The 20,155-nt window shown below is 41.0% G+C and overlaps 2 protein-coding genes across 4 annotated transcripts in view; one reads left to right on the forward strand and one right to left on the reverse strand.

The window, feature by feature from the left end:
- FGF14 (fibroblast growth factor 14) overlaps positions 1 to 5,296 on the forward strand; it is a 629,737-nt gene extending 624,441 nt beyond the window's left edge. For all 3 annotated transcript variants that reach the window (XM_034758202.1, XM_034758205.1, XM_034758204.1), the window contains exon 5: positions 798 to 5,296. In XM_034758202.1, the coding sequence (XP_034614093.1) occupies positions 798 to 934 (137 nt within the window). In that variant the 3' untranslated portion in view covers positions 935 to 5,296. The remainder of the gene's footprint in view (positions 1 to 797) is intronic.
- Positions 5,297 to 5,310: 14 nt separating this feature from the next.
- The window catches only part of ITGBL1 (integrin subunit beta like 1), a 203,398-nt gene continuing 188,553 nt past the window's right edge, over positions 5,311 to 20,155 (reverse strand). The window contains exons 9-11 of the mRNA XM_034758206.1: positions 16,066 to 16,212; positions 9,989 to 10,102; positions 5,311 to 8,195 (exon numbers count right to left, since the gene is read on the reverse strand). Of these exons, the coding sequence (XP_034614097.1) occupies positions 8,104 to 8,195; positions 9,989 to 10,102; positions 16,066 to 16,212 (353 nt within the window). The 3' untranslated portion in view covers positions 5,311 to 8,103. The remainder of the gene's footprint in view (positions 8,196 to 9,988; positions 10,103 to 16,065; positions 16,213 to 20,155) is intronic.

Here is a 20,155-nt window from a genome sequence, read left to right on the forward strand (position 1 = left end):
TCACCAGTACAGAAGAATGAACACCAAGTCTTGTCTGATCTCATCATGTTTTAATTTTATATAAACACTCTATAAGATTTATTTTTGTGAATACATCAGTGAGCCATTTATGGGGGGAAATAAATGCCACCTATTAACCAGGCTGTGAGAGGAATTTGAAAAATTAAATAATGATTGATTAAATGATTTTCCTTCATGAAAATTAAAGTTCTTGATTCTAATATTGTCATTCTCATTTTTGATGCTTAAAATAAGATCCTCATGGCATTTGATAAAGAAATAACTTGATGTACACCAGTAAATATCAAGAATCCTTAAAATGTAATCAGAAAATTCAGTTTTGACTATTGAACTATTTTGTAATAAGACTGTGCAAAGCCTGAGGGGTTTTGCTGCACAGCTCATTCTTCCATATTGTACAAATTGAGATAGAACAATTGCTTTTCATTTCTAAAGCTTCTATAAACAAGTCACATTTTCCATTTAAAAACAAAGGGACAATTTCCTATTGTGCATGTAAGTCAGAGGTGATGGAGGAAGAGCGATACTTGGATTGCGTGGAAAAAATATTAGTGACTTAAAATAGACAGACAGTCCCTTTCAAAGTAGCTAATCTCCTTCACACAAAGAGACTATTAAAACTCTTATTCTGGTAAGGGTGATATAAAAATATGCACTAAAAATTATTTGGGGTAAGTTCTATGGCCTGTATTATACATTAGGTTACAGAGGACCCTTCTGGCCTTAAAATCTATGAAAATGAATCCTACTGAAGTTTTTTTTTCTTCTACCTTTAGTTGCCATGTATCGAGAACCATCCTTGCATGATGTTGGAGAAACAGTGCCAAAGGCTGGGGTAACTCCAAGCAAAAGCACAAGTGCATCTGCAATAATGAATGGAGGCAAACCAGTTAACAAGAGTAAGACGACATAGCCGGATCCTCACAGGTGTTGTGACTTATTAAGCCCTGAGTACAGTTGAGCAATTTATCCTTGCCGGACTCTGCTACTTCGGTGTCTGTGGATCAGCTTGAGGCAAGTGAATACTTGCACTTTGCTGTTTCTGAACTAAATTGTTGCAAGTGGATAAATCTCAACATGTAGCTCCTCCAACAAGAAGACACCTGGATAACCAGCTAAACTCAGACCATGGAATGCCCTACCAGATATGGAATGCCTTTTGAATATTTTTTCTGTGACTGTGACACTTTATGTGAATGACATACTTCACAAGTACACTTGATACCTTGCCTGCTGACAGTTACCCATAATCCCTTTTTGAGTCCAGTTTCAGCGAAATCCATGTGTTTAAGTTCTATTTTGTAGCACACAGATGATATCAAGTAATTTCTAGTTAGATGCTGTAAACCTGTGCTATTATGAATTTCTCTTCTTCTCTTTTTTTTACAAGGCTGCTTGCTCCACTGTCTGTGACCTTTTGCAGGGATTGTGTTTCTCTACAATTTAAATGTTGCAGGTGGCTTAGTTCTGAAAGCAATCAGGGAATCAGGAAGCCTTCAAAAACCTATTATTATGAATTATATCTATGAAGACTAGGATCATTGTCTCTGACTTAGAATATTGGTAAATGTGAATACACTTTAGTAACAGATACCATGCTCCTGAGGTTGGCATTATTGTGGTGGGAAAAGTGTCAAACACGACCAGTAGAAAGTTTTTTGAAACTAGTGTTTGACATCCCTCTATAGTTTCTTTTTGTGTGTGTGTTTTATACATATCACAGGCTTACTGGTAATGGTAACATTTGCCTTGCCCAGCGAGCAAGACCCACTCATTTTTGGGAAAGTGGGTCCAAAGAACTATGTAGGCCTTGTAGGCCTGAATTAAGGCTCATTTTTCACCTACTAATCCTCATTATTTGAAAAATAATAATTAAGACTAACAAGAATTGCGCTACCTAAATCCAGTTCAGATCTAATCCTTTCCTGTTTTTAATTAACTGAATTTAATGCCATCATTATTTTGGCTGTTTTCCACTCTTACTCAGCAAAGCATGGGCAAGGATGTGTTCTTTTTAGCAGCACCAATGCAAAGGGTAGTTATAAGTTATACTTTAATATTTTTGGTATTAATTTTTTTTTAAACTGGGTCTATTAGAAAACATTTAATTTTTTTTTAGCTCAGCATGCAGAGTCCAGTCCTATGTATTTCACCCCATAACCCAGTACATACCTCTAACCCACCTTTTTAGGATATTCCCACCAAACTGCTAGATAATCGGTGCCTTGCCTTGCTTTCTGTATGCTATACATTCTACTACATGAAACTAGAGGAAAGCAAACCCATTATGAGATTGAGTCCTTGAATCATGTTCAATTGCTTCATGAGAAATACTGGTGACGCTTCACTGGTGTCAGTTAACTGTCATGAAACCAATTGAACAACAAAATAAAATGGGTAATAAGCTTTAGACAGTACAACAAAGATGCCATTATAGTGTTAAATACTGTAGGTAAAGAGTCAAATATTTAGGCGCATACTTTCAAAAGACTGAAATAAGGCTATTCTGTGTGTGCTTAATAGGCATTTGCTTCTCAGAAAGGGCGGCAAGGACCAAACTGTACCTGAGTTTTGGCAAACTATGTGTGACAACACTCTATTGGCCTCTTGCTGTTATCATCATGTTTAAGGGGGACAAACTTCATCCTTCCCTTTTGAGCAATTGTAGTTACTGAAAAAAATAATTTTCTCATGGCATTATGCAGAGCTCTGTGACAGGCCACCAGTTGTTTCAAATTCCTGGCCTGTTTAACTGCATACTGATTAACTCTTCATGCTTATACAGTTTTCATATGGGAGTTCCGTTTTAATAAGTAACACAACATATTGTTCAAGTAGGTTATTGTAATGCTGCTATGAGTCTTTTGACAGTTTAGGGTTCCTTGTTTATATACCGTGTAAAACAGACAAAGTTTGGATCTCTTTAAAGAGCCGAGTGAAGCATATCAAGTGACGTTTGTTTTGTAAGTATTTAAGCATTTAAACAAAGACAAAGCTACTTCAATGCTGTGACAAAATGTGCATAAAGTAACTTTTGGCCCAGATCATCCCCTCACCCGGTGACTTTAAAGGAGAAAATCTCCATGAGATACCCCTTGTGGTGAGCTTCCGATCTCATCCTACTAGGACGGATGGGACTTGTGTGCCTCCCGCCCCCCTAACAAAAAAAGCTATGAAGCCTCCCCCTGGTGGATCAATAGGAGGCCAGTACTACCAACGTAGAGCTCTGCCCTGCCTCTCTGGTAGTGTCCTGGAATTGGAGCCTTGCTGACCTCCCCGCCCCCCTCACTTCTGCTGTAGCGCCTCTTGGGATTGGGAAGGGAGTTGTGCAGAGAAGCTGCATTATCTTTTGTGTCTAATGTTCACAGGGAGCCTATGTGCATTCTTGCCCTGTCCCACGCAGTCTCCAGCCTGCCCAACTTGGACCCTGGCCTGCACAGAGATGGCTCTGCAGGGTCCGGAGGGTGAGACAGTGCCATAGAACTGCCTGAGGTATGCACGGAGGATGTAGAGAGCACATGCTGGTCCTTTGAATTTCAGTTCTCTGGGACTGGTGTCCCAAGGCCATATACATTACCATTTTCAACATTAAACCCTACATCTCAGGCAGCTATTTCTCTGCCAACCAGTTGACTAGTTACAATTAAGGCTGAATTTATTTTTGTAAATGACTAGTATGTACTGTAAATGTATCACCAGTTTTATTTTTGTTTACATGGGTTGTCTGTAAGGGTGTTTAATCCTGTGAATGGATGTCTTACAATTTATTCTAAAGTCTGTTTAAACGTAGAGCACAGGGGTCTTTGTTATTTGTGTTTTGGTTATGCCTTTAATTTTGTCTCGTCTCATCTGTTGCATGGGAAGAGGATGGCAATGATGAACTGCATGTAGTAGGCTATGCGTATCAAGAACTGTTGGTATGTATTACTAAATTTACATACATATATGCAAAGAGTTTGTTTGCATTGTACAGTTTGTGTTTATTATCATTTGTTGTATACACAGAGGCAACATATTGAATAAAATATTTATATGAAGGCATATTGAAAAACAAAACAACTTTATCTAACAAGCAGAATGTGCAAAATAACATTGCACTGGCCACAATGTAGTGAAACTACGTAGATAGGTTGGCAAACTCAATTCTCCCCCTTTACCATGCCAAAGAAAATTTTAGCTCCTTGATATATTACCTCTCCTGCTGTTTTCCAGGATAAGACTTCACCATTTTGTTCCCTCTAAAATTAATGTTGCTGTTAAGTGAAAACTATTTTCAACTGTCTGTTACTACTAAAGTAATGTATAGTAAACCTGATGAATTAATTTCATATTTACAGATTTTGTGTTTTGTATTTCCATGTACAGCAATGTATACGACTCTACAGTATGCCAGACCTTTTGCATGCTGTGTTTTGTATTGCTCCTTCCTTTCTTTTTATTTAATCCCAGAGAGCCTGGTTTGCACAGTGGTCCAAAAAAGAAATGCCAATCTCTTCACTATCTCACTAATGCACAGGTATATTAATAATGCAGATGGGCATTATCTTTTCATTTTCCCTCTGAAACAAAAAGTTCATTTTTATTTCAGCAACAATTTTGGCAAAATACCAGTCATGCATACACATACACAAAATCCAGTTCTTAGGTAGATATGTACAAATTGAACAAAGCACTATTAAAAAGTGTTTTCTAGATTCACATGAAACTTTACCAGCTTGGTCATGTTTAGAAAAACTATAGTAGCTTCTAAAGAAAGATCACAAGTGCTTTGTAGCTCACTTAACACGTCTTTTGCTTCTTCTCCTATTCTTTAAGCAATGCTCAAATCAACATGTTTATGTATTGTCATTTTTTCATCCATATGATTTGTATAACAAAAATAACCCACAAAAGAATAAAAGGACCTTCTTTCACAATGTATTTACCTGAAAGAATCTTGTAAAGCTCATAACTGTTTACACACAGAGGGACAAAATCTCTGCTGCTGTAATGTTATAGCGGTCAATCGAGTAGACAAAGAGTTTGGCCCATGCATTAAAGGTGTGTCTTGTTGATCCATCTGTTCTATGGTACAAAGTAGAAATATTCAACTCCATTCAGGTTAGAAAAAGTAGGAAAATTAGACATAGTAAAGCTATTATAGTGTTGCTAAATGCCCCTTTGGATAAATTTGTGATCTGTGCAATACATTTCAAGACTTTTTCAGGATGTCTAATGCAAATGTTATGATTTATTTTTTTAAATATAATAAAATCTTTGTTCTAGAGCCTAGTCATAGAACTATTCAACTTCGCTCACACCTCTTTTTACTTTTACAATTTAGGCAGACAGTATTTTCACATACATGGAACAATAATATTTATCTTCCAGTCTTATTTTTATAGCAAGGGAATAAGCTGCATAGAAGATGTACTGAGACTCATATCACTGGTTTCCTCAGTATGGGAAAAAAAGATGTTCAAGCCACACACACGCAAAAAAGAATAAAAAATGGAAAAGAAAATAGATATCCATTACATTTTGAGCAGTCTTGGTAAATACTATATGGCTTATAGCCCAGTTTTGCTTTGATCATTTGTATTTTACTTAATCCCAGGCCCTAGCTTTGTCAGAGAATTTTAAAACATTTTTTTTAAAGGCTATATTAATCCACCCCAGTAGCTTTGAAAATTAAAAAACAAACCTGTTGAGGAAATGTTTAAAAGTTTGTCTTACTAGAAATTAGAATCACTTCTATGATTTTAGTTTACAAACTTAAAAGGAAAACAAACAAAATCACAAAGTAAAATAAAATATATCAAATATTACATGACACGCAGATATCCAGCAATTTATGACCTTACAGAGAATCATTTTCCAGTCTAGGAATGTGGCTGCCTGAAATATCATAGGTAAGATACAGTATTTATATCTTTGTTTGCTAGTTTGTTTAAATGATCCCAAGTATCTATTCAATCTAAACAACATTGATTTTCTATTTTGTTAGCGGTACAAAGTACTGTACATAAATGCGAGACATAATGAAGCTTGATTTCCTTTTTTCTTTCATTGACTCAGAAGTACCCACACCTGTAAGACATTTATTACTATAAGAGACTTCAGGTCTGTGTTAATTTATATATAAATAAAACCAACAAGCTTGTGTTCACCAGTCAAAGACTAGCGTTGGCAAATGTTAAAATGACACATTGAAATACCTAATCTCTGTACAATTTTAACGGTTACAACCATAAAATAGAAGATGTGATTTCAAAACTTGTTTTACTTCAAAGTTTGTTTATGCTGCATCAATACATTTTAGAACTCTGCCTGATATTTTGGTTATCTAAAGAGAGGCAGTAGCAGCTTTTGGGTATAGTTGTCTCTGTGAATGTGCAGAACTCCCATTAATAAGTTATACACAGACATTTAGAGGTGACTGGATTATGTCTCCCTGAGAACATGGGCTTTGAAAAGCTATATATTTATGTTTAAAGCTACACATTTAAAGAAAATGCGGTAAAAGCAAGCTAAATGGGGGGGGGAAATGATTGTTCAAAACCTTTCAATAAGCGCACTTAAAGTTTTCACACTATAACTGTTACATGTTCTTTACTGTTGTATTTTCCAACTTAAATAATCAATGTCCTTTCTATAAGAAAACAAATTTCTAGTGTAATAATGGAAATACCTTTTTTCAATTAATACACAGGTTCCTTATTTCTTAGTCTTGTATCAAACTAAAAGCCTGAAACTTGACACCTAAATCACAACGTAACAATATCAAAATTTGATATTTTTTGTGATTTTAATCAAATTTCACAATATGTAATCACTTTTGAAAAGAAAATGTACATATTTTTTTGCTCTGAAGAATTAAAGGGCTGCCAAACCTACAAGTTGGGGGGAAAAGATTCAAATGTAAATAACTTAGGGAAGTCCCAATATAGTTGTGCATTTTTCATAATTCAATGTGAATTTCACACTGAGCAGCATTTCACCATTGATAAGAAATAAAAATTTTGTTCATACCACTGCACTGTTTGTATTTACTGTTTGAAATCTGCAATTAAATTATTTTGTTTCCATCATCTGAACATCTTTCATTGACAGCAGTGTGCTATACAGTGTACCTAATTCAGCTGATGGTCAGACTCCCACCTTCTATAAAAGTAGTAAGATTCAATGAATATCGTGTGTGATAGTGTAATCTCTTCCAAAACAGTGAGTCCTAATAGCATACGGAATTGGTATCCTAAAAGTTATCTAATACATTTTCATGTGCTTTTCTTTTTAAGATGACTAGGTAAGTGTACATACATAACACTATGATAAAAGTACATACAAGTTATAAGATATGTATTAAATATAGCAACTCATTTAACTGGATTTTTAAAAAAAATTCTCACCCTACAGGTTATGTATTTGAGAGTGTAGTATGAAGACTAGATAACCAGCTTAATGATATTGTAACCACAGAAATCAAGATTTTTTTTAATTTCTCTGTTCTAGCAGTGGGGTCTGGTTTTATAATTTGGATCATTGACCTACTCTCTGGGGTTGTTTAGGTATTTGGATCTCAGTTATACAACTGAAGATCTCTGACAAAAAATAAAATAATTAATTTACAGCTTCTCTTGTTATTGGAGCTGGAACACAATCAGAATTGGAAGGGAAAAACACAGCCAAATAATAATATATTTGACAGACACCAGAAATGGCATCAGATAAATTTTTTGACAAATATCCATCCAGCTCTAGTCTTTTATATGAACACCATTTCATTATGTAATGGTGTCGAGATTTGACAACAAGCTAAACTATGCAATAAAGCTTTCTTGTGTCACTTCAGTGAAGCCAGGAATTCAACCTTAAGACTTTTAAAGCCAATCCCAGTCCCACTGAAGTCAATGTGAGTGTTGCAAATGAATTCAACAGGAGCAGGAGTAGACCTGCAATTGGTTGTTATGAAATACAGAAACTTACATTGGTCTATTTGAATATTTCTGGTGGTTATTCTATGTGGTTTGCCTTGCATTTAATTGTTCTAGCAGCCTAAAAAACCAAACCAAACCCCTCAGTCCTGGATGCTCCATGTTATGATTAAGGGTATTCTGTCCCAAGCCAGATTTCACAAGCATTCCCATTCCATCCTTCCCAGCATTCACAGTTTCCACAGCTACATACACCATTGCCTAGAACAAAATAAACAGGGGATAATTACCATAATTGAAATGTACTGCATTAAACTGTGTTATGGGAAGAAACAAGCCATAATAAAACATTTTTATTGTTCCTTTACATATTTTTTGTTAAGAGAGCACTTTACATTTGATTAAGCAGCCACCAAAACCATACATTTTCAAACAATTAATGGCATCTTTAGAGCAATGCCATCAGCAGTATAATAAATATGGTAATTATACCATCATGGTTTGGACCCAAGCTGTTTCTATGCTGTCTTAGTGTTCCCACTATACTTCAAGATGTAAGGAAAAACTAGAACTATTTTAGCTAAAGCGAATTTGTTGCAAAGAGAATAGTATTATGAAAAAACCTTTGAAATTGAAAAGCACCTTTTTCAGCTGAGGAGCTCAAAGTGTTTGACAAAAAATAGTCTCATGAAATCTCTGTGTGACAGGGTATTATCCCCATTTTGCAGATGGAGAAACTAAGGCACAGAGAGGACCAATATTTTCAAACCCCTCCATCACATGTGGGTGACAAACTCAAGTGGAGTGGTGGAAAATCAGGCCCCAGGCACTCAAACACAGTGAACACTTTTGGAAATTTAGTCAGCCAAGTAATCAGTTGCAGATTTGTGAATAGAACCTGAAACTCATGACTCCATCTTTCATGCTCTGATACCCTTCCTCCTATTCTTTGTTTCAGCAGACACATAGTTCTGTCTTCTGCCACCTCTGTATCCATTGGCAAATAGAAGAACATTGCTAAGCAAAGATTTTTCTAGATGGAAAGATGCAGAGATTGTCCTCTACGACAGTGGTTCTCAAACTAGGGCTGCCGCTTGTTCAGGGAAAGCCCCTGGCGGGCTAGGCCGGTTTGTTTACTTGCGGCGTCTGCAGGTTCAGCCGATCATGGCTCCCACTGGTCGCGGTTCGCCGCTCCAGGCCAATGGGGGCTGCAGGAAGCAGTGCGGCCCAAGAGATGTGCTGGCCACCCAGACGCGGCAGGTAAACAAACCGGCCCGGCACGCCAGGGGCTTTCCCTGAACAAATGGTGGCCCTAGTTTGAGAACCACTGCTCTACGATTTTCATCATGGAACACACAGCAAGTTAATCAAACAGATCACATATTCCTGCTTGTCACTAGATTTTTCTCCCATCTCTGTTAAAAGCAAGTGTTGGCAGTCTACCCATTTCCCTTTGCATCTGCCATCTAAACCCTGAGATAGGTGCAAAAGACTTTAGTCAGCATCCAACATGTCATAAAAAATACTGTCAGGCATCTCAGCATCCCAGTGAGAGTTGTCTTGATGCCAGGGAAGTCTATGAAAAAAACATGACTATTCCCCTCATCATAATATAAGCACCTGCTCCTGCTGCATTACCAAGGATTATTAAACTAAATGGTTTCTAAATTCATTACATACATTCATCATAGAAAATGAAGTAAAGATGGTGATAGCAACAGAAACCACTGAATCACTACCTTCTCATACATGTTCATTTCCGTACAGGAACAGGTGGTAGACAAAAACATTTTACTTTTTGGATTAATTTCACAAGTGATTTAATTATTAGTATTCATGCTTTGGATTTCAATTTTCCTTGCAAAGTGTTAAATTGATTATTCATCACAACATAAAGCAACACTCTCCTAACAGCTAAAGTGATTTTAATAATAGGAAAGTGTTCCTCCTTTCCATCAATGGACAAAGAGAACTTGCTGGGTTTTGTCTAACTTCAATTTGCATTTATGCACAGTCTGCTTCTCAGAGCAATTAAGGATTAGTCAGTACTGCACCTGTGCAAATGAGACCATCATGTTTGTCGCAGTCTCTGTCATCACATTCACAAAATTCCCCTGAAATGTACCAGTCCTGGGGGGAACAGATGCACTTTCCACAGTGACAGGAACCTGAAATCACAAAGATTATTACTCACAATCATCGGGCACCAGCACTTTTCTTTCTGGGATATAACATCTCAGACACAGGCACAATTGCCATCTAACAAGCTATTGTCTAAAAGAAGATCATCAAGCTAAAAGCTTATTGAATAAAATGATCCTTTAGAGGTCAGCCTGAGTATGAAGTGGTGTTCTATGTAATGCCTTGATTTTGCTTCTTTTATTTATTCAGGACTCAAATTTAGAGGTTTCGCTTTTGTGCCAGAGCATCACAATCAAGGCTACTCTTCCCAGGAGCTGTTCTGCTTTGTGGCTAGATGAGTCAAAATCATGCCTGGTCCAACCTTATTGAAGTCAATAAAATTGCATCGGGATGAAAAATGGCCCGTAGTGTTTAAGGCACACACATAGCACCTTGCTGCTCTCTGGCCTATTCTTTCCATTTGTTTTGGATCACTGCGGGTTGGATTTTCAAAAATCCTAAGTTCCTTAGGAGTGCAGGGTACACTGACTTTCAATAGGATATGCTCCTAAGTCATTTGGACAATTTTGTAAAATCCCACTCTATCCCCCTTTTCAAGAGGCTTTCCTTTATTACAGTAGGGAGCCATCAACTGTTCAGTGCTGTACAAAACAGAGAAACACATGATGATCCAGCCCCAGAGAATGTACAAAGGTATTTAATTCACAGAAATCTATTCAGGGCCTGATCGAAAGCCCACAACATTTTGCATCTTTCCATTAAGTTCAAAGGGCTTTCACTCAGGCCCACAGTCAAAACTCAAAGTGGAAACTTTCCTTTAAATTTTGAGCGGTGCCAATCAACTGAACATTCCCCAGAAAAATCTCCACAACAAACCCGGTACTATTTATCAATTGAATTTATTTCTATTCATTAAAAACATCAAAGTAGCACAGGTACTGACCCTCTTTAAAAATGTAACATTCACTGATTTACTGTAGGTTGAGCAGAGTTAATTTACTGCATTATTGTAGGGATAAGTTGTCTTAAACTATAACATATTGTAATATACAAATAAAGGACTTATACTTGGGAATACAGACTTGAGCAGAGGTGGGCAAACTATGGCCTGCAGGCCACATCTGGCCTGCGGGACCCTCCTGCCTGGCCGCTGAGCTCCTGCCCTGGGAGGCTTTCCCCCGGCCCCTCCCCTGCTGTTCCCCCTCCCACACAGCCTCAGCTCGCCCCGCCGCCAGTGCAATGCTCTGGATGGTGGAGCTGCGAGCTCCTGGGGCGGGGCAGCGCAGCTGCAGAGCCGTGGCCTGACCCAGTGCTCTGTGCTGTGCAGTGACATGGCTGGAGGCAGCTGGGTGACATGGCTGCCTGTCCTGGTGCTCTGGGTAACACGGCCGTAGCACTGCCAGCCACTGGTGCTCCAGGCAGCGTGGGAAGGGGGCAGGGAGTGGGGGGGTTGAATAGAGGGCAGGGGAGTTCGGGGTGGGGGGAAGGGGTGTGGATAGGGGTTGGGACGGTCAGAGGGTGGGGAACAGGGGGGTTGAATGGGGGCAGGGGTCTCGGGGGGGCAGTCAGGAAGGAGAGAGGGGATTGGATGGGGCAGCGGGGGGCAGTCAGGGGCGAGGGGTTCCGGGGGCAGTCAGGGGACAGGGAGAAGGGTGGTTGGATGGGGCAGGAGTCCTGGGGGGGGCAGTCAGGAAAGAGAGAGGGGGTTGGATGGGGCGGCGGGGGGCAGTTGATAGGGGTTCCGGGGGCTGTCAGGAGACAGGGAACAGGGAGGGTTAGATGGGGCAGGAGTTCTGGGGGGAGGGGGGGGCGCGTCAGGGGGGGAGAAGCGGGGGGGTGGGCCACACCCTGGCTGTCTGGGGAGGCACAGCCTCCCCTAACCAGCCCTCCACACAATTTTGGAAACCGGAAGCATCCCTCCAACCAAAAAGTTTGCCCTCCCTTGCTTTAGCATGTATTTCTCTGTCATTTATTAACATGCTGCCTATTAAGCTATGCAAACAGGGAAATACTAACTTTCCTTTCAAGGGTAAAATATTAAGTGCATGAAGAGGCAATGGAGGAAAGCACATCCAGTAAGAGAATTTCAAGATCACTGTACTGGCCAATCTTATATTTCATTCTATATTTGAGATTGATTTAAGCCAGGTGTTTCTATTTCCAAATCAGCAACAAAGCCTCAACAGCTACACATGCTGATGCCAAGAAGAGCCAAACACAATGTGAATTTGAGCAAGAAACATTAAGAAGAAAGCAGAGTATTGTAACTCACAGCTACCCAAGACTTATTAAAGGTATTTTGTAGATGATACAATAAATGTAACGTGTAAAAGGAACTTTAAAAAAAAATCAGGTTCCATAATGTATCAGTATGTTACAAAATCTCTTTCCTGCCTTGGGAGCCTCCTCACTTTAATTAAAAATAGTCTAATTAGTTAGGATAGTTTTCTTGTAATTCTGGCCAGATCCTTTGTCTCACTGACTAACCTGAGTCCAGCATCGTCACAGCAACCATCTGCTGCCCTCCAGCTATTTCTGAAGAAGCAGCAGCATGGTGGGTGTTTCTGTTTTCGCTGGTGAGAATATTTACTACAGGCGGTGAGCCAAGATTTTGAAAAGTGACTAGTAACTCTCGGTGTCTATTATACACTTGGTTTATGTTAAAGGGGCTTAATTTTCAAAAAGTACTGAGCAGTCACCCTGTGAAAACTAGTATCGCAAGTTGACATCCAAACATTGAGGCCCCCTTAAATCAGTTGTCACTTTTGAAAAATCTTGGCCATAATTCCTGCAAAGTTTTAATAGCCGGGAAGTTAGGTACTCACTAGTGCATGGACTATTGACAAGCCACTTATTTCACAATCAGCACTGGTATGTAGAGAACTGGCTCAACATTTGGCCTTACATTAGGACTTCTGGACGCTGCCATTCACTCTAGCTACAGACAATATTTACAAACCTGTGTGCCTAAGGGTAAGGGTCCCAAATCCATGTTTAGGCATGCAGGGGGCAATTTTCAGAAGTGCCTAGGCCCTCGTCTACACTCACAAGCTTTACCTACTAGTAGAATTATTTCCATTGTGGATGGTGGGTGATTTTATTTTGATTGTATTTTTACCGATATAGTTATACCAGCAAAAGCCCTAATGTGGACACAGTTTTACTGGCAATACCAGTTTAGTTATTCCCCATCCCATAAAGGAATAAGCTACACCAGGATAAGCACCCTTATATAGATATGACTACATCCACACTAGCAGGATTGTCCTGTTTTAACTATAGCAGTATAGCTAAAGTGGTATAAGTTTTATGTGTAGACATAGTTCAATCTGTCAATGGGAGTTGTACTCTTAAATCAAAACAGCTTTTGAAAAAAATATTTCACCATTGTTGCCTAAATAGCAATTTAAAAGCCTTAGTTTAGGCAATTGGATTTGAAAATTTTGGCCATAGTCAGCTAGGTATAACTTACCTTCAGGCTGCTCCAACTTACATGGGAGACCAGACAGATCCTGGCCAGCCCCAGCATCAGGGTGGTCAAAGGTGGCTTTATACCAGCTCGTCTTTCCATCCCCTGGTTCTGTGCCAAATGCAGCTTGGCAAGATGTGAAGATCTGGCCCCAAACTAACAAGTTCAAGCTGCAGGGTCAGACTGTGTGGTCTGGCTAAGGTGTTCTCAGAGCAGGAGAAGGGGCTTGGGAATCACAGCTTTACAATGAGGAATAGCTGTTCAACTATTTTGCCTTTAAAATTACATTTTTTTTTTGTTTACACTTATTTAGGATTGTAAATCACTTGCTGGCTTGTTTTAATCATTTCAGTTCACCTCTAACTATTTACAATAACAATCACCCTGAGAGAAGAATTTAGTCTTTGGTTAAAATGGAGTAAATCCCAAAGATCATTGCTCTCCTGTACACGTTTCAAGGTAAAGACAGCTATGTTTGATCAAAACAATGGTGAAATTGTGTCATTTCCTTCTTCAGCATTTTGCCTATGGGTGGAATTTTCTCATTTGCTGCAGTATTGGGCCTGTTGAGGGGAAAATAAACAGTATAACTGTGATGGGTTGTTCATCCCACACTAGCTTAGGAATGGGCCAATTACATGAATAGGCCTCAACTGAGGGGAATTAGGTGTCCTAAGTAACCCCAGAGTGAGGATGGAGCCCCGCTGAGAAGGAACAGGCACAACTAGTATAAAGCCAGGAAGTTGGTAGCAGAGCAGGACTGCAGTGAGGGAGTCTGCAGCCATGCTCTGGGTGTTACAGTGGGAAGGAAGGAAACCCAGGGGACAATAGATATCTCCAGGGATCCAGCCCTGAATGCAGGGCTTACCCAGAAGGTGGTGCAGCGAAAGCCTGAGAGAAGTGGAGTAGGAAATGGCTCTGAGAAACAGCAGCAAATTGAGATGTTGCAGACATTGGCTGCTGATTGGACAGTCCCTGAAGGTGGAACCCAGAGTAGAAGGTGGGCCCAGGTTTCCCTACCAGCCACTGGGGAATTGGCACCATCAGGACAGTGGGGGAGAAGACTGCCATTTTGGACGGAGAGATTTTGATAACCCCTGGAAGGGGAAAACACACAGCAAGCTGGCCAGAGGGCCAAGCAACAAAGAGAGAGCTCCCTGAGTCACAGAGAGAGAGGGGGCAACAGGGTGCACGAACAAGCAACAGAAAGGGGAGCAGCTAGTCCTCAGAGCAGCCAGGAGGAGGCACCCTAGCAGTGAGGGGAGCCCAGTACAATAACCAAGAACAGAATTCTGACCCGTTGTTACATAAAGAGAGAGGGCCAGCTCTTTAGCTCTGGTTACATTCCTTTTGCACCAACTAAAAATTCCCAAAAAGAGGCAACTAGGGAGTTGCCTGATGCAAAGGAACCCCGCAGCCAGCTTTACTCCAGCTGCTCCTGCTCCCTGTCCACACTGGGGAGGCTACAGGAGAAGTAGTGGCATGACAGGAGCAGGTGAGATCAGAAAGTACTGCACTCCAGCAATCCAGGGCCAGCAGCCTTGTCCCCAGGAGATCATTCCAGTTGGCATAAATTGGTGGTGGCTGCTGTAGCTTGTGCCAGAGGTTGGTTCAGTCTCCCACCTTCCCCCCCACCCCTTGCTAGCCCCAGGATCAAAGAAGACAGGATGTAGGCTTGGAACCATGTTTCATCTCCCCCATTGGTCTGCTGGAGAGAGAGAGAGAGAGAGAGAGTGTGTGTGAGATATTTTTAAGTAGGTGGTTTATACCGTAGGAAGCCAGAAATCCTCTTTCCAGTGAAATAAATTGTTTGTTTCTAGCCTGGGAGAGAATACCCTGAAAGAGCTTAGTTTAGTTATATTTCAGAAGTATCTAGTAATTATTTCTCTCTCTATGCCAAACCTGTACAGCTGGACTCATATGAAGGCAGCCAGGACTTCCAGCTGGAGACGTAAAAAACCACAACCGTGCAGATACGTTTAAAAATGTTTCTAAAGAGGGGAATGTCTTAGGGAGATTGTGGGTATTGTTGAGGCCTTGCTTCCCCCTCGCACAGGCTGGGGCTGGAGAGACAGCCCTGGGGGCGGCTTTTGGACAGGAATAGCAAGTGCTGCTGCTCAACATGTACCCCAAGTGCTACCTGAGGGACTCTGCTTTCCTTTAGTATCACCGCAGTGCTACAGGCAGCCCTGTCACTCAGCAGTATTCAATCAAATAGTATAATTGAGTTCATAGAATACAACTACCCAAGACAGACGCAGACAAATACAGCTCTGTGAAATCCCATGCTGTTAGCAAATGGCACTGGAGATCAAAGCAGCTAAATACATGTGCGTGCAGTGGGTGTTTGACACAGTGGGTGTGATAACAAGGTTAGATGCATTATGAAGCCAGTTATAACAGCCCTCTAACAATGGGTGACTTTGGAAGAAAGTGTTACTAAACAACAACCCACGACCATACATTTTAAGCTTCCAGAACAGTGATGTAGGGTAGCTCAGCTACCAGTGTATTGCTTACCTTTTCCGGAGCACAATACGCCATTGGCTGAGTCACAAAAGCTTTTGCTCTCATCTTCTGTCATGTTGCACTTTCTTGGATGTTGACACAACTGTCCAAACCATCCGTCCTCGCAGACGCATCGCCCACAAGAACAGAGGCCGTGGCCTGTAATGACAGCAGGGGAGCAAGCATATTACACAGACAGGAGAAATGACCGACATTTCTAGCTGAAGAAAATACTGAGCCTTTCAGGCAGCTCAACATGGAATTGCCTAATTGAACCCCCAGGCTGGGCTCGTTCTGGGTCAGAATGTACTGGTGCAGCATGCCTACGAGACAGAAAGTATTACCATCTTCGGCTAGCCTGGCCTTGTGCTAAGCAAGGTGGGCCGGTAATGTAAAGAATGGCTGGGCTCTGCCCTCGCAACTCCCCATCTCCAGCTCTTCTCCCTTGCAAGGGCCCTTACCCTCCTTCACTTCCTGTGGCTCCCTTCCCACCATACCAGCTAGCACATTGGGCAAACCACAGAACTCTCTCCCTCTCTGTGGGCTGGGATGATCCATATGCCACAGCACAGTACAGCATCAACAAAAAAAGGGGTGGACATTTGGCAAAATCATCTGGATCGACTGATAAGGCCAGCAGGGAGCGTGCAGGGCCCATCACAGGGGGGAAGGGTAGGAACCGAGAAGGTGGTGAGGCAGATAACTATGTGATTGCCTGCTTAGGAGAGAGTGAGTAGGATGGTAGCTGGTCAGGAAGAGGAGGTAGGTGGGAGAGGCTAGAAATCTGGAGTTTGGGGACAGGCCTTGGGAATATTTTTTGTCTCTTCCCAAACTTTTGAAAAGCAATGGGCACAGTCTTGTCCTCAGTCCTATCCCCAGCTGTTAACTCACACTAGCCCCATCCCTACCACCACTACCAGTGACAGGCATCCCAGTGCAAAGTCTGGCAGCTGCTACTTTTGCTATTGCAAGGCACCTCATGCTGTCTTGTTATAGCAAAGATGAGGAGCAAATGGCAAGGTATCACCATGGATTCCTTTCACAGGCGTGGCTGGGGCCTGAATGCAGGAGTTAAGGCAAAGCATCCTAAGGGCAGATAGCATGCAGAAGAGGGTGCAAGGGAGAACAGGAATCCACTAGCGATCCCTCGGGATATATATATATATATCTCGGGGGCGGCTGATTAAATGGCAGTACAAAGGATAGAGGGGAAGAGAAGGAGAGGGACAGAAGAAAGGATAAAAGGCAGGAGACGAGGGAACAGGGAAACAAAATAGGGAGGAAACGGGGACAGACAATGAACGGATGGAAAAGGAGGACAAGCAAGTGCGGGAAATACACTGGAACATGTGTGAAAGCAAGAGCCTAGATTACAAGAAGAGTGAAAGAAAGGGAGAAGCAAAACTGAGAAGCGTGATTTGTTCAGGGCACAGGAGGAACAGAGAGAGACAGACAGTTGAATAGAAAACAGAGCACAAGGCAGAAAGGGAAAGAGAGCAACAAATGGGAAAACCTGAAAGCAGATGGATGATGACAAAGGACAAAAGAAATGGAAAATATGCAAAGAAGCAAGAAATGCCACAAAGCTGAAAGCTTAGTACATTATACTGAATTTATTCACATTTCTAGACTTCACTGCCTTTCCATAGCAGAAAGGGGAATTCCTTAGCTTATACATTTGCAGTGCTTTGAAGATGGTCTCTGTACATTGTAAGCAATTATTATAACATAACTATTATAAGGGCAGAGGTGATGAAAAGGAAGGGGTTAGGGCTGATTGCGTTGGTGGGCTGGGCAAAGGGCAACTAGCTTGAGGACCATTCTGGCAGAACGTGGGTCTGTGGGAAAAGGAGGGACATACCAACACATTTATGCTGCTAATTTGGGCACAGCTCCCAAGGCAACGATGCAGCTTAACATAATAAATCTTGAAGTAGCATGGGAGGCAGACCCAAAGGGGATACAAACCAGGTAAAATGGAATTCCTCAGCACTTTAGTGATAACCAACTACTTTACTAATTGATGGTTTTGAGCTGTTCTTATTCACAGACATGAAGATACTCAGATCTATTTTTGAAGTCTAGTGATGTAACAATTGCCAGACCATTCATTGATTATTTCTTCATGTTGGATCCTAATAAATGTTCAGCATTAAATGTTGAATACCTACATGCTTCATGGTATGCTGGGTACTCATGTCTGTCTCTGCACTCACCTTCACAAATATCAATTTCTCTATATACATTTAACATGTATATAAAGCACTACATATTGGTAAACCATAAATACTAAACAGTCCTGTGACGTTTTAGCTTCCATTTTAAGTTGAGTAACAATGAGATTTGTGTTACATACCATAGAAGGATAAGGGTGGCAGCCATCTGTACTTTCCCATATACTGCTATGGTTTAGATTGCATAAGGATATGGGTATAAACATATTATGATTTTCTACATTTTCTCATCATGGCCAAGTTTCTCCAAGGGTATTTGGCCTCTTTTACTTTGGTTTTCTTTAGCAAGACATGGATTAAGTTTTTCAAATATTGAAGAACTAACTATTCAATACATTGAATAGGACTTGCATACTGGAAAATTATTTTTGGAGGTGCAAATACTTGTACTCCTGCAAGCACAAGTGGGTGAACGTGTAATTCACACTCAGCCCCAGGCCCTCTCTGTGGTTTAAAGAAGGCAGAGAATAACCACATCTGCAAAATTACTGCAAAAATCCAATTAAAAGTATTCTAACTTTTGGTTTGGTTAGAAAGATTTGTTTGTTTTTTAATAGGACTTGTGCAATAATTTTTCTGATGTGACCATTCTCTGCCTTCTACATACCATACAGGATCTTGATGTGGAAAGGTCTTTTTCTTAAGAAGTTTACTTCACCATTCATAGCTGCTTCCAGATTGCCAGATGTTAATCATTAGCGTGGAGAGAACACAAAGGGTGCTACTCATCACATTGGCTTTCATGACACTAGCGTCTGTCTTTTTCCCCCAAAAGGTATCCTTTGGCATACAGCAGCTCCTCAAACTTCTACATTAATTCGATTCATGCAGCCATGCAAGCCTTCAAACATCAGCGAAGCGACAACTGCCTTCACTGCTGCAGTTCTGACATCACAGGATAGTTACACTTGAATTCTGGAGGTCTCCATACTGTTAAGTTTTTTTTTTTTTTTTTTTTTTTTTTTTAAAGCCTCTTGTTACTATTTGGGGAGAGGATCCACAGTTTAAACTCATATTTATTCATGAAATACAAGGAGTTCCCAATGGGATTTATTAGCACTGCAAAGTGGTAAACCTTGTGCCCAAGAGCCTCCTAGAGTTTCAAAGGACAGTCTGCATTGCTGGACCATGTCTTGACACTGGCTGCATTGCCTCTTCCAGCACAGGCTACACCAAAAGCATAAGCGCTGAGACCAGTTCTAGCTGCATCAGAGAAACTGACTGGCGTATGAGATAAGGATATGACATGCCGTAACATCCGTTTCACCATTGGTTCTTACCATCTTCCATGTGGAAACACTACTTTGATGTGCCATGGTCACTGCAAACAGCTGCGACTCCATCAAAGGAATTTGGTTGGTTGAAAAGACCAGGCCTATCAATGTATTCTGCTGTTTTAGATAGCATCAACAACAATGGACCAACTCTTGGACTATCAGTATTGGGGTAACCAGAGAACTAGGTTGCTCCTAGGAGTTGAGGGCAAGGGCAATTCCAAAATGGGAGGCCAATGGTCTCTCTTGACTCAAACCTAAATACCATATTACCATAGGCAATGCCCTATTTGAAGTACAGACCGCTGAGCATCACTCATATAGCATTACTGGGGTACATAGCCTTGGTGAGGGCTGGCGATACAGTGCCGATATATTGCGTCCAGCTCGATTCTCAGGTGTAGAGGCACTGCCTTGAGTTGTCTATTCCATCTGACCCATGCCATCACCAATGGTACAGATGAAGTGGGATCTCAACCATGTTTTTTCCTAGACCAGGTTGTGAGGATGTCCAAGACAGCTCATGTTGTACCAGTTGGTAGTACAAAGAGAAGCCAGGAGGGCTTTTAGATGCTTCCTCCAGAAGCTGATTTG

This window comes from Trachemys scripta, chromosome 1 (assembly GCF_013100865.1).
Source record: "Trachemys scripta elegans isolate TJP31775 chromosome 1, CAS_Tse_1.0, whole genome shotgun sequence".
Classification (NCBI taxonomy): domain Eukaryota; kingdom Metazoa; phylum Chordata; order Testudines; family Emydidae; genus Trachemys; species Trachemys scripta.